The sequence below is a fragment of the Glycine max genome, chromosome 6 (genome assembly GCF_000004515.6).
Source record: "Glycine max cultivar Williams 82 chromosome 6, Glycine_max_v4.0, whole genome shotgun sequence".
NCBI lineage: Eukaryota > Viridiplantae > Streptophyta > Magnoliopsida > Fabales > Fabaceae > Glycine > Glycine max.
Window position 1 is genome coordinate 46,650,129 of NC_038242.2, and position 14,237 is coordinate 46,664,365.

At 37.1% G+C, this 14,237-nt stretch overlaps 4 protein-coding genes and 1 pseudogene across 4 annotated transcripts; 2 read left to right on the plus strand and 3 right to left on the minus strand.

Annotated features, from left to right (window-relative positions):
- Positions 1-6,107: 6,107 nt before the first annotated feature.
- LOC106799178 (auxin-induced protein X10A-like) lies at positions 6,108-6,688 on the plus strand. The gene has a single exon (XM_014777156.2). It carries the CDS (start codon positions 6,256-6,258, stop codon positions 6,532-6,534), a length of 279 nt encoding a protein of 92 aa, XP_014632642.1. The 5' UTR covers positions 6,108-6,255; the 3' UTR covers positions 6,535-6,688.
- Positions 6,689-7,830: 1,142 nt separating this feature from the next.
- On the minus strand, positions 7,831-8,282 carry LOC100815438 (auxin-induced protein 15A). Its single transcript, XM_003527313.5, has one exon. It carries the CDS (start codon positions 8,181-8,183, stop codon positions 7,935-7,937), a length of 249 nt encoding a protein of 82 aa, XP_003527361.1. The 5' UTR covers positions 8,184-8,282; the 3' UTR covers positions 7,831-7,934.
- A 2,189-nt stretch (positions 8,283-10,471) lies between these two features.
- Positions 10,472-11,083, minus strand: LOC100814912 (auxin-induced protein 10A5). The gene is made up of 2 exons (XM_003527312.2): positions 11,021-11,083; positions 10,472-10,759 (listed from the first exon to the last, which is right to left on the minus strand). The coding sequence occupies exons 1-2, from the start codon at positions 11,081-11,083 to the stop codon at positions 10,472-10,474; spliced, it is 351 nt and encodes a 116-aa protein (XP_003527360.2).
- A 575-nt stretch (positions 11,084-11,658) lies between these two features.
- On the plus strand, positions 11,659-12,405 carry LOC113001958 (auxin-induced protein X15). The gene has a single exon (XM_026129001.2). The coding sequence runs from the start codon at positions 11,739-11,741 to the stop codon at positions 11,985-11,987; it is 249 nt and encodes an 82-aa protein (XP_025984786.1). The 5' UTR covers positions 11,659-11,738; the 3' UTR covers positions 11,988-12,405.
- On the minus strand, positions 12,405-13,535 carry LOC100814377 (senescence-specific cysteine protease SAG39-like; annotated as a pseudogene).
- Positions 13,536-14,237: the final 702 nt, after the last annotated feature.

The following is a 14,237-nucleotide window of genomic DNA, read 5'->3' on the forward strand; positions in this document are numbered from 1 at the left end:
AAGGGCAGGATTTCAGAAGATGGCAGAAGAAGATGCACTTTCTCTTGACAACATTGAATGTGGTGTATGTGCTGAGTACACCGATGCCTGTGTTTATGGAAGACGAAACTCTGGATCAAACAAGGAAGCGTTCGAAATGGGAGAACGACGATTACATTTGTCGTGGACACATTCTGAACGGTATGTCGGACTCTCTCTTTGATATTTATCAAAATGTTGAGTCTGCTAAGGAATTATGGGACTCTCTTGAATCCAAGTATATGGCAGAAGATGCTTCAAGTAACAAGTTCTTAGTTAGTAATTTCTTTAATTACAAAATGATTGATTCAAGGCCTGTTATGGAACAATATAATGAACTGCTGCGGATTTTGGGTCAGTTTACTCAACATGATTTGAAAATGGATGAATCCATTGCAGTTTCATCTATAATTGATAAATTGCCTTCTTCTTGGAAAGACTTCAAGCATACCTTGAAACATAAGAAGGAAGAGTTGACTCTGGTTCAACTCGATAGTCATTTCATGATTGAGGAGTCGCTGAGGGCTCAGAAAATTGACAAAGTCAATGATAAAAACGTAGCAGGTTCCTCTTCCGTTAATATGGTAGAGGAAAGTGGAACAGTTAAGCAAAATTAAAATGCTAAAGGTAACAAACGAAAATTTCAAGGAAATAAGAACAAAGGTCCAAACAAACAGACAAAATTGTCATGTTGGAAGTGTAGGAAACCTGGTCATTTAAAGAGGGATTGCCGGGTGTTCAAAGGAAAGAACAAGGTGGTCCAAGTGGGTCTAATGATCCTGAAAAGCAACAAGGATGATGACGTTGCTTGGTGGTTTGATTCGGGAGCAACAAGTCATGTGTGCAAAGATTGTCGTTGGTTTAAGGAATTTAGACCAATCGATGATGGCTCTATTGTGAAGATGGGCAATGTTGCAACTGAACCAATCCTAGGATTAGGTTGTGTGAATTTAGTTTTTACTTCCGGAAAAAGTTTGTATTTTGGATAATGTCTTATTTGTACCTGGTATTCGTAAGAACTTATTGTCTGGTATGGTTTTAAATAATTGTGATTTCAAGCAAGTACTTGAAAGTGACAAGTACATCTTGTCAAGACATGGTTCGTTTGTTGGATTTGGTTATCGTTGTAATGGAATGTTTAAATTAAACATTGATGTTCCTTTTGTTCATGAATCTGTTTGTATGGCCTCGTGTAGTTCTATAACTAATATGACAAAATCAGAAATTTGGCATGCTAGATTAGGACATGTTCATTACAAAAGATTAAAAGATATGTCAAAAACAAGTATGATTCCTCCTTTTGATATGAACATTGGAAAATGCAAAACTTGCATGTTGACCAAGATCACTAGGAAACCTTTTAAGGATGTTAAAAGCGAGACTAAAGTCTTAGACCTTATTCATAGTGATTTGTGTGATTTGCATGTTACTCCATCATTAGGTCATAAAAAATATCTTGTTACTTTTATTGATGATGCATCAAGGTATTGTTATGTATATTTATTAAATACAAAAGATGAAGCTCTTGATAAATTTAAAATTTATAAGAAAGAGGTAGAACTTCATCAAAATGGGCTAATCAAAACTCTTCGTACGGATAGGGGAGGTGAGTATTATGATCTGGTTTATTTTCAATCTACTGGAATAATACATCAAACTACAGCTCCCTATACACCACAACAGAATGGTGTAGCCGAAAGGAAGAATAGAACCTTGAAAGAAATGGTGAATTCCATGTTATCCTATTCGGGTTTAAGTGAAGGATTTTGGGGTGAGGCTATGTTGACAGCCTGTTACTTGTTGAACCGAATTCCTAACAAAAGGAATAAGGTTACCCCATATGAACTTTGGCACAAAAAGACACCAAATTTGAGTTATCTCAAAATTTGGGGATGTAGGGCTGTAGTCAGGCTTACAGAACCTAAAAGGAAAACCATAGGTGAAAGAGGTATAGATTGCATATTTATTGGATATGCTGAACATTCTAAAGCATATAGATTCTATGTGCTAGAATCTAATGATTCTGTTGCTGTGAACTCGATTATAGAGTCACGGGATGCTATCTTTGATGAACAAAGATTTACATCTATACCTAGGCCAAAGGACATGATTTCCATGTCGAAAGTCTCAGTTAATATTGAGGATATACCTTCAACTAGTACTGAAACTAGAAAGAGTACGAGAGTAAGAAAGGCTAAGTCATTTGGTGATGACTTTCAACTCTATTTGGTTGAAGGGTCAAGGAATGATATTGAATTTCAATATCAATATTGCCTTAATGTTGAGGAAGACCCAAAGACTTTTAGTGAATCAATGGCTTCAAGGGATGTTGTATTCTGGAAAGAAGCAATCCAAAGTGAGATGGATTCCATCATGCAAAATAATACCTGGAAATTGGTTGACTTACCTCCTGGATGTAAGCCATTAGGATGTAAGATGATCTTTAGGAGAAAGATGAAAGTGGATGGTACTGTTGACAAGTACAAAGCCAGATTGGTTATCCAAGGCTTTAGGCAAAAGGAGGGTATTGATTTTTTCGATACATATGCTCCTGTTGCTAGGATATCCACTATTAGACTGTTGTTAGCACTTGCTGCTATCCACAATCTGGTGATTCACCAAATGGATGTGAAAACTGCATTCTTAAATGGTGAATTGGATGAAGAGATATACATGAAACAACCTGAAGGGTTTGTTATGCCAGGAAATGAAAATAAGGTGTGTAAACTGATGAAATCTCTTTATGGCTTGAAACAAGCGCCTAAACAATGGCATCAAAAATTTGATGAGGTTGTGTTGTCTAGTGGTTTTGTTCTAAACCAAGCAGATAAATGTCTATACAGCAAGTTTGATACTCATGGCAAAGGAGTTATCATTTGTCTGTATGTAGACGACATGTTGATCTTTGGTACCGACCAAGATCAAGTTGATGAAACTAAGACATTTTTGTCTTCTAAGTTTGATATGAAAGATATGGGGGAGGCGGATGTGATCTTAGGAATAAAGATCAAACGTGGAAACAATGGCATTTCCATCTCTCAATCACATTATATTGAAAAGATATTGGAGAAATTTTATTTTAAAGATTGTTCTCTGGTAAGTACTTCCATTGATCCGAACCTGAAGCTATTACCTAATAAAGGTGTAGCAGTGTCTCAACTTGAATACTCAAGGGCGATAGGATCACTCATGTATGCAATGATTAGTACTAGGCCTGATATAGCTTATGCTGTTGCTAAACTTAGTAGGTTTACAAGTAATCCCAGTTCTCATCATTGGCAAGCTATGAATAGAGTATTCAAGTACTTAAAGGGAACCATTGACTATGGTTTGACATATACTGGATTTCCTTCGGTTATTGAAGGTTACTCTGATGCAAGTTGGATAACCAATATGGAAGATTATTCATCCACAAGTGGTTGGGTATTCCTCCTTGGAGGAGGTGCTATCTCTTGGGCATCCAAGAAACAGACCTACATTACAAATTCAACAATGAAATCTGAATTTGTAGCTTTAGCAGCAGCTGGTAAAGAAGCTAAGTGGCTAAGAAATCTGATCTATGAGATTCCATTGTGGCCCAAACCTATACCTCCCATGTCTATCAGGTGCGATAGTCAGGCTACTTTGGCTAAGGCATATAGTCAAGTGTATAATGGGAAGTCTAGACACTTGGGTGTTAGACACAACATGGTTCGGGAGTTAATCATGCATGGTGTGATATCAGTGGAGTTTGTGAGAACTCAGCATAATTTGGCCGATCATTTAACCAAAGGGTTAAGTAGAGATCTCGTGAAAAGGTCGGCTGTGGGATTAAGATTAAAGTCCATCTGAAATCTCTTATGTTAAGATACCCAATTCCCATCTAATATGACATTAGGTGCTGAATTCAATGTGGAAAGCTTAACATGTAGAGATTGGAACACATCATCGAAAGTATCCCAAAAGGTATGTGTTCGGTTCTGTAAGTTAAGGAGGTTGGAGTATAACTCCTCAATGGTTCTTTTGAAAAATTGCATTTGCAGGTGCAAGAAAGAAAATGACTACTTATATAAGCATGAAGTTTAGCCGCTTCAAGAAGCTGGGACTTGGCTTTGATATGCTTATGAAGGATAGGGACACAGGCTAGTAAACTAGTGTCGAGCAAGAGTAATGTTATAAACTATTGTGCAGATTATCTTCATGTATTCATTATGAATAGAAAGGGTTCAATCCTTAGTGACACCCTGATATTCGAATATTTGAAACGTGTAATTTGCTAAGATGAAATTCAATCGTCACGATATTTCATCTATGCAGTAGTTTGTGGTATGTTATGACTTTGGTGATTTGATCGGTAATTACACTAAAATGGGGGAGGTTTGTTGGACATTTTAGTGTAATTGATCTCTTTATTATGTTAAAATAAGAGTGCACGCTTGTTTTAATGTAATAACGAGATGTTCGGTTTAGGCAAATTTTGGAAGTTACTAAAACTTCCATCAATGGCAATTTTTAAAAATAAATAACTTCCATCAACCGCCAAAAACCACATTTTCTTTGATCATAAATAATCATTCTGGTTCAGAAAGCATAACGGGTGACAAAACATACAAGACCAAAACAAAACTCTTGAATTATAATCTTCTGATTTTATCCGATTGAACAATTTTTGTTGAACCCCGAAATTTGATTCAATCTGAAAGTGTTATACACGACTTCAGATTTATCCAGTATCATCTCGATTTTCAAATTAATCAACATATACCATATATATACATGCCTCATGTGTCACTATTATTTGATATATAATTGATATATCTCAATAAAAAGGTGTACGATTGGGGTCTTGAATTTTAATATTATGTGTTATTATAGAAAGTAAAAATCATTTAATCCCAACCCGAATTATTAAATTCATGTTCCTAGCTCTTAGTTCCTACCAAAATACTATTATAGCTTTTCCTTGCTGTGAAGCATGTGGGCTGTTATATATATAACAGTCGTGATTTCTTTTTTCAGCATGAGAAACCTCTTAATAGTGCCTATATATCGTTCTAATAGCTAGCAGAAGGAAGTGAACATTAATGCAATTGATAAAAAGAAATGCATAGCAATTGGATTTGTTGTCATTACTCAAAAATTGGTAATCTTTACAAGTTGAGAAGATGCCTATTGTGTAAAATGTCTACTAATCTATGTGAGTCTCCCACAGTGAGATTTGTGGTCTCAATTCAAGTGAGAAGTTATATGTTGGAAAACATCTTCACTGCAAGGAATTGTGAGGCCACCCAAGGGATGATCATATCCAAACTCTTCCTCAGCTTGATACAAAAGATCTTGGAATGAAGGCTGATTCAAGTATGATACGGGAACCACAAACTGCTTTTGTTTCTCCCCAACATACACTGCAAGATAGCCCTTTGGAACTTGTACAGATTTTGAAGCTGCTTGGCTGGCCGTGAATGATGCCCGTCGAACAGCAGGTAAACGAAAACCCATTCTATTTTGCTTGATTGAAGGAAGAAGAACAATCTCTAATTTGAAAAGAATGATCCAAAATGTCGAAGCTTGAGGAATGCAATGGCTTGTGTTATTTGTGCTGACTGAAGACCAAGAATTGTGTATATATATAGTTTGTAAGATTCTGTGGAAACCCAATTCCCAGAGAAAGTGATTGTCAATGGATGGAGGGCATACGCATGAGATATCACATGGTGTTGTCTTCGGTCCAACTATGAAGGATAAGTTGTGAAGACTTGCGTAACCCCACCTTATCATACATTAGTTGGCCAGCATAAAGCCTCCACATGTAACCAAATGAGACGTGCCTCAGTGAAACGTAACGTCTATTCAAGCATTGATTGGTATTCCATATTTTTGTAAACATGCTCTGGGCATGTTCTGGAAGGTAATTTCTGGCTGATGAATTATAAGGCAGCGGATAGCGAGAGGTCATATATCATTTTAATTATTTCTGATGCCTGACATCTATTTTATTTCACGCGAGAAAGTCCTCCAAGGCAGGCCATATGCCCTTGTCTCCCTGTCTGTCCCATCCAATCAGTCTTGTCTTATAGTCCTCCCACCTCAGTGATTCATGCAGCCAACGATTCCTCTCCAATTATTTCTTCTATATATGTTCATGGATGCAAGCATTTAGGACAACAGAAGTGATTCACATCCTAAAGCATTTGAAGTTCAAAAACTTGCATCTTATTCACAATATTCTCTTCCCAAGTCTCAACTCATACAACAACAATGGGTTTTCGCTTACCTGGCATCAGGAAGACATCAATTGCTGCAAACCAAGCATCTTCCAAATCTGTGGAGGTGCCAAAGGGCTACCTTGTAGTCTATGTTGGAGACAAAACGAAGCGGTTTGTTATCCCCGTATCATACTTGAACCAACCATCCTTTCAAGATTTGTTGAATCAAGCTGAGGAAGAATTCGGGTATGACCATCCAATGGGCGGTCTCACAATACCATGCAAGGAGGATGAGTTCCTAACCGTCACCTCTCACTTGAATGACCTGTAAATCATGCTAATGGATACACGGATAGATTAGATGAGGCAAATTTGTACAGAAGAGGCATTTTCTTTTATTGTTTGGGATTTCTATTTTCTACAGAAGTTGAAACCTGTTTCCCGAATGAGAATGAATGCAGCACAGGACACGTATTGTTTAATCACTTTTTGCCTTTGCCAAATCTTGATATGGTTTAACAGATAACACACAGTATCATTGTCAAATTTAAGTTATTGATATGTATCAGCATGATCAGACTATCGGCTTATAAATATTAGGCATTAATTGCCGTAATTCTGTTGGAGATACAGGGCAACCTTGATAAGGTTGTTAATTACTAAACTGACCTATTGTATTTCAATATTTGTCCATGATCTGAACAAGAAATCCACAACACGTTTTTGTCCTGAAACAGTTTTCGCCACTTGTTGCCACATTCTTCTATAACATGTGCTTCTTTTAGTTTCCTCTTTAAGCACCACAATGTAATTATATATCTTCGGTTGAATTATTACTCCCTCCCACTCTATCATCACTGCAAAATCATTATCGTTGTCCAAAGGTTCATCAACTCTTTCATTATCCTAAACAAGCAGCCATGGAGTTGTTACTACTATGGTATTGCCATGGAATTATTACTACGTACCATGGTATTGCCCCAAATATCACAGAAATAACAGAACAGATCGCCAACTTTTGGTGGACATAAAATAAGAACTCCGATCCACACAGTTTCGAACTATTCTTCTTGCATGGTATGGTCATATATAGTTTCATTTTATCTGGTAGACCGAAGTTATGGAAAAAGCATTGGTTCCTCCACTTCTCCCTATATAGGGTTAGTGAAAATGGGCCATACCTTTCGTGAATATCATACAAGAGAAAGTTTTTTTGTCACGAGAGTCGGCCATGTCTATTCAAGGAAGAAAATAAACCTCGGTGTTACGTCCAATTGTATTTTGCACCTGCTTCGGCAGGGAAGGTACGTCGTGTGCTTCGGACCTTGCAGCTCAAAATTTTAATTTGATAAAAATAATTATTATTAGAATACATTTTAACTTTTTCTTCCAAATTATTTTAACTATCCATGGTCCGAGGGAAAATACTTCTGCCATACACTTCCTGGAAATCATTTGTGTACCATTACTGATTTGAAATTTATCAACTTCTAACAGAATATTGATACCTGGCTCATACAGAGAGAAGGGAAGATTGAAACAAATAAACATAAAGTATAGAGATCGAAGCTGCTTGAGTTGCTGACTTCATTGCAATTAATCAATAGAATAACATATTATGTTTGTATTTCCTCTCTCTTGAGAAAGGGGGATCTGTACACTTAGAGAAGACGCCTATTATACAAAATGTCTCCTCTAATCTATGTCAGTCTCCTATACTGAGATTTCTGCTCAATTCAAGCAAGAAGTTATACGTTGGAAGACATCTTCACTGCAAGGAATTGTGAGGCCACCCATGGGATGATCATATCCAAACTCTTCCTCAGCTTGACTCAACAAGTCCTGGAATGAAGGTTGGTTCAAGTATGATACGGGAATCACAAACCGCTTCAATTTCTCTCCGACATAGACTGCAAGATAGCCTTTTGGTGCGTCCGCCGCTTTTGATGCCTTTCTGATGCCAGGTAAACGAAAACCCATTGTTGTATTGATCTGAGAAGAGATTGGTTAAAGAGAAGTGTTGAGAATTTTGAATTTCAAACACTTTATGATGTGAATGATTTGTGTTGGTCCTCAATGCTTGCGGCCATGAATATTTATATAGATATAAGGATATGCATGGAAGCATTAGTTGGGCACTTAAATTATTGGTGATGCAGGGACATCAGATAGGAGTCATGGGACCAAATGAGAGACATGGCATATGGGGTGTTGTCTTAGAGGACTTTCTTAAGAATCAACGTAACAAGTGATTGTTGATAACATGAGTCCCACCTTCATTTGATCTTGTTGACAGAAGCTTATTCAGCGTGGTGGGGGCCAGAAATTTCATTTATGCAAATTTCATGCAGTACTGCTACTTAGAATTTGACGTACAGCAAAATAATGTGGTTCAGGATGCCTGGTGATATGATCATGCACTCAGTGTTAGTTGTCATCTTATCTACACTGTTTCAGAGCTATCAACCCCGATAGGACAGCTCCATATGCCCTTGTTTTTTGCAAAAGTTGTTTTGACGTGTGTAACACCACCTTATCAAACAATGGCCAACATAAAGCCTCCACTTGTAACCAAATGAGACGTGCCTAAGTGTATCCTCACATTTTTTAGTGCATTATTCGGTATTCCATACTTTTGCAGGCATGCTTTGGACATGTTTTCTTCATGTTATGCTGGAGTACAACTGGAAGGTATTATCTGACTGATGAATTATAAGGCAACACACATAGATTGCGAGAGGTCATAGACCATTATATTTCTGAGGTTTGACATTATACATCTGTTTTATTTCAAGCGGATTCACACCAGAAAATTAGATATTATTATTTTAACTACTATAACATGCAACGTTAATTCTTGATAAAGTCCTCCAAGGCAACACCATATGCCCCTGTCTCCTGTCGGTCCCATCACTTATCTCATTGCCTTCCCCCCTCAATAATTCATGTAGCCAACTGTTTGTTACAAATTCTTTCATCTATAAATATTCATGGTTGCAAGGTTTTAGCACAACAAAAATCATAGATTAGCGAAGACATTTTGTACAATAGGCGTCTTCTCAACTTGTAAAGATCTCCCTTTTTGAGAAAGAGGGAAAAGAAAGATTATAGAATGACAAAAGTCAGTATATCATTATTTTTTTTGGTGTAATGACAATGAATTCAACTACGCAAAGCAACTCCTCTGTGTTTTCTGTTATTTTTTTACAATGTTCACTTCACCCTGTATGATCAAGGTTAGTTTCTGTAAAAATTAAAAAAATATACTTTAATTTGTTCCGATAAATTTTACAACGGAAATATAACACATGATTCCTAGCAAGGGTAGAGCAAAAATAATTTTACCTAGGACCATATATGACAAAGATAAATTAATTTGGGAAAAGTCAAAATATATTTCATTAAAGTTTTGGTGCCAAGACAGGTGTAAAATAACAATGGGCTTAACATCGAGGGTTACAATTATGACGGACAAACAATAATATCATAATTATAGCATCCCAAAATACTTTATGCAGCTTGACTTTGAAATCGGTGATCCAAATTCTCAATTTAAATTTAACAAACAGAAATAAGTTGGAAAGGGAAAAATTATTGGCCATGCATAATAGACTGCTGTTTACTATTCATTAAAATTGAATGGATTAGAGTTCCTATTTTGGGGCAATATCACAGTACTGACAATCCATGCTTTCCTGCCCAAGTAACAACTAATAATCAATCTTGTTTAGGAAAATAGAAGAATCAATGACCCTTGGAAAATGATAATGCTTTTGGGGTGATGATAGAACGGAAGGGAGTACTAAATTAACTCAAGATACACAATTACTTTGTGTTGCTTAAACCAGGAACTGAATGAGCCACATATTAAATAGAAAATAAAGCAACAGGCTAGCGGCAAAAACTGTTTCAGGAAAACTAATGCGTTGTGCGTTCCTTGTTCAGATCATGGACATATATTGAAAAATAAGCAAGGGAAGCATTAATTAACAACCCTTATCCAGGTTGGTCAATATCTCCAACATGATTACTGTGCTTAATTCCCAATATTAATTAGCTGATAGCCTGATGCTGACATATATCAAGTTAAATATGATAATGTTACGGTTCAATATATAATTGAGATTTGGAAAAAGAAAAAAGTGCTTAAAGAATGTCTTTTGTTGCATTCTCATTCAGGCAACAGGTTTTAAATTCTGTACAAAAAAGAAAATGCCATCTGTACAAATTTGCCTCATCTAATCTATCTCAGTCTCCGTTAGCATGAATTACAGCTCATTCAAGTGAGCGGTAACGTTTAGGAATTCCTCTTCTTTGCTTGGTATTGTTAGACCACCCATTGGATGATCGTATCCGAATTCTTCTTCTGCTTGACTGAGTAATTCTTGAAATGAAGGTTTGTTCAAGTATGATACTGGAATTGTGAACCGTCTCATCTTATCTCCAACATAGACTGCAGCATAGCCTTTTGGTACGTCAACCCTCTTGGAGGCTGCTTGGGTTGTATAAAACGAAGTCCGCCTAACAATACCTGCTATGCGAAAACCCATTATTTTCTGTTGCTCCACACAACAAGTATTATACTGATATCAAAGAAGTCGTATGCGGAAGAAATTTTTGAGTTCTGATACTTCAGGAATGGGATGACTTGTGTTGCTTGGAAACCCAAGAAATTGTGTATATATAATGTCTAGGACCTCTGCAATCCAATTTCACAGTGGGCCATGATGGGGTCTATTGAGGGAGAAAGGATCACATGGTATTGTCTCAGAGGTCTCTTTCAAGGAATAGGAAGTTCAATAGGAGTGCATACGTACCTCACCTTCTGAGTTAGTGGCCACCAAATTACCCACCTGACAACCTAATGTTTGTTCAGGCATCGTGGTATGGCTAATCCAATGGTGGATATGCTTAAGACATCTCACATGCTTCTTCAAATCATTGTAAGCTGACAATTATTTTGATAAATATATCTACCATGTGACCGATAGCAACCAGTAAACCTTAAGCCGACCAAATTGACAGCTCTGAATAAGTTTTTTGGAGGTAAGAAGAAAACCAATACTGAATACATGATCATAAAGTACTATGAACCACATTTTTTATGTACGAAATATTCTCACCGACAGCAGGCTACAATTAATTTCCACACATTAAGTTTATTGTCTCTGCCCCCCTTAATTAGTAATTGTCAACATGATCCACTTTGATTTTTTTTTCCTTCATATGTGGTTTCTAAAAAGTTGGGAAATCTGTTAGCCTTCACTCGATAAGCTGGGATAGTATTATCTTAATTCTTGGGAAAGTCCTCAAGACAACACCATATGCCCTTGTCTCTAAGTTGGTCCCATTTATCTTTTCTCATAGCTCTCCTTCACCAATAATTCATACAGCCGATGCTTTCTTACATATGCTTTTCTATATATATATTCATGGCAGCAAGCATTTAGCACCAACACAAATCATTCACATCCCAAAGCATTCAAAATTCTCAACACTTTTCTTAAGAAATTCTCTTTTCAAATCAATACAACAATGGGTTTTCGTTTACCTGGTATCAGAAAGGCATCAAATGCGGTGGATGCGCCAAAAGGCTATCTTGCAGTCTATGTCGGGGAGAAAATGAAGCGGTTTGTGATTCCCGTATCATACATGAACCAACCTTCATTCCAGGACTTGTTGACTCAAGCTGAGGAAGAGTTTGGATATGATCATCCCATGGGTGGCCTCACAATTCCTTGCAGTGAAGAGGTCTTCCAACGTATAACATGTTGCTTGAATTGACAATAAATCTCACACTGTAGGAGACTAACATAGATTAGTGAAGACATTTGGTACAATAGGCGTCTTCTCACCTTGTAAAAATCTCCGTTTCTTGAGCAGGAGGGGGGAAGGACCATTAGAATGACAGATTCATATTTCATGGAGCATGTCTCTGTGTGTTTAAGCAACACACTGTATCATTGTAGTGACTACCAATACATTTTTTTATAGAGAATTGGTTTCTCACTCAGGATCTCTGCCTTTCTACTTTTCTCTTCTTTCTGTTTAGGATTTTACACCTTTAATTAGCTTGTATTTTATAACTCATCAGTCATAACCATGACTCATTTTTCATTGCAAAGTAATTGATTGATAAATGATAACAAGTACAGTGTACAATGTTGTGTTCACGCAGGAGATACAGTGGTATACGCGACCTATATCAGGAATCAATGCTTAAAAAGATACGTATAATTGTATCTAGATTTAAGATTATGCACTAGGGTAAGATGCTTGCACAGCTATGCCACACAGTGCTTCCTCAGAATCCACACCCCTTTGCATCCTAATGTAACCTTCTTCACCCCACTCGGTTCCCCACGAGTTCTTAACCAACCAATATTCAGTCCCATCATCACTAACACCATACCCCACGGCAGTGACACCGTGATCCAACTCAGTTCCACAGGAACCAGTGAAGACACCACTCTTGTAAAACTGAAAGTCAGAGCCACTGGCATCAATAGCTTCGGAAACCGGGTTATTGGCCACAGCTTTTTGAAGTATGTGCCTTCTCATTGTTGGCAGGGACATCCTCATACCCAGTAATTAATAGTAGCAGCATTCTTGGCTGCTTCATTTGCATTGCACTTTCCATCAACACCCATATATAGGGGTAATTGGCTTCAGTGTTTGAGTCCATGATTTTGGATGATGAATTTGAAAGCATCATCCATAAGACCACCCTCACAACCTTAGTCCACACCCTTTGTGTCACAATCAACAAGTTCTTGTTCTGACAATGAGATCAATTTTCCAGCTGACAGTGCATGAATTCCTTCGGTTGCTGCAACGGCAGAAAACGCCCAACAGCATCCTACAATACAAGGTAAATAAGTGGTTAGATGACCATTCAAGTTAATTTGATTTGTGAAACAAATTATCAAGAACTTACCACATTGACCTTGGTCCTTGATGGGTGTAACTGCTCCCTTTTGCCTACAATCCACTGTGGATGGTGTTGCAGTCACGTTTTCAAACTTAAAAGTAGTTATTCTTATGATTGAGGAGCACATATGCCCCTTGAATCTATTTCTGGGTGCAAATTGATTAATGCCTCGCTTGTAAGGTTTATTGGCGGCATTGTTGCAGGCTTCAATGTAATTTACATTTTCCTTAAAATCTTTTCGGAGGATCCTTATACACCTTGCCGTAACGAGTCATCCGTTGCTCATGCCTCTCCTACATGGATGCATCTTGGAGAGTGCGACATGTGACTTGAAAAGCCAAGAATGCCATGCAGAGAAGCATTGCAAATGCAATATGGTAGAAATGATTTTTGGCAACCATGCTAGTGTAGTGTGTGTGACAATTAAGGAACATGTTGAAATTGCTAAAAATTTCTAGAATATTCTTAAATATAATATGTATGAAAATGGTAGAATATCCTAGAACTATAGTGTGTATGAATATGGTAGAACAATCTAGAACTATAATGTGTATGAATATGGTAGAACAATCTAGAACTATAAGTGTATGTATAAGATAGAAGAATCTAGAACTATCATGATACTAATCTATCATGAAAACTCTAGAAAGACCTAAAGTAATGTAGAAACATTCACCACCATTGAGAGGTTGGTGACTTGTGCCTATAAATAGGCAATTGGTATGTTGTAATTGATAATCCATGAAATCAATGAAATAGCCTTCTTTCTAAAACAATTCTCTAAAACTATCAACTATCATCTAATCAACTACCAACAGTGGTATCAGAGCTACGTTCGGTCATACATTGGGCGTAGTTATATTACCTACCTACCATTCCAAAATCCTCCCAACTACTTCAAAAATTTCCTTTGTACTATTAACCCACTCCAATAATATATTTTTTTCTAAGCTATGGATAACACTACTCAATCGTTAACTATTTCTGTCCCTATCTTCAATGGTGAAAATTATGATTTCTGGCGTGTTAAAATGGAAACATATTTTTCATCTCAAGATTTATGGGACATGGTAGAAGAAGGCTTCACCGTTCCCACGGATACT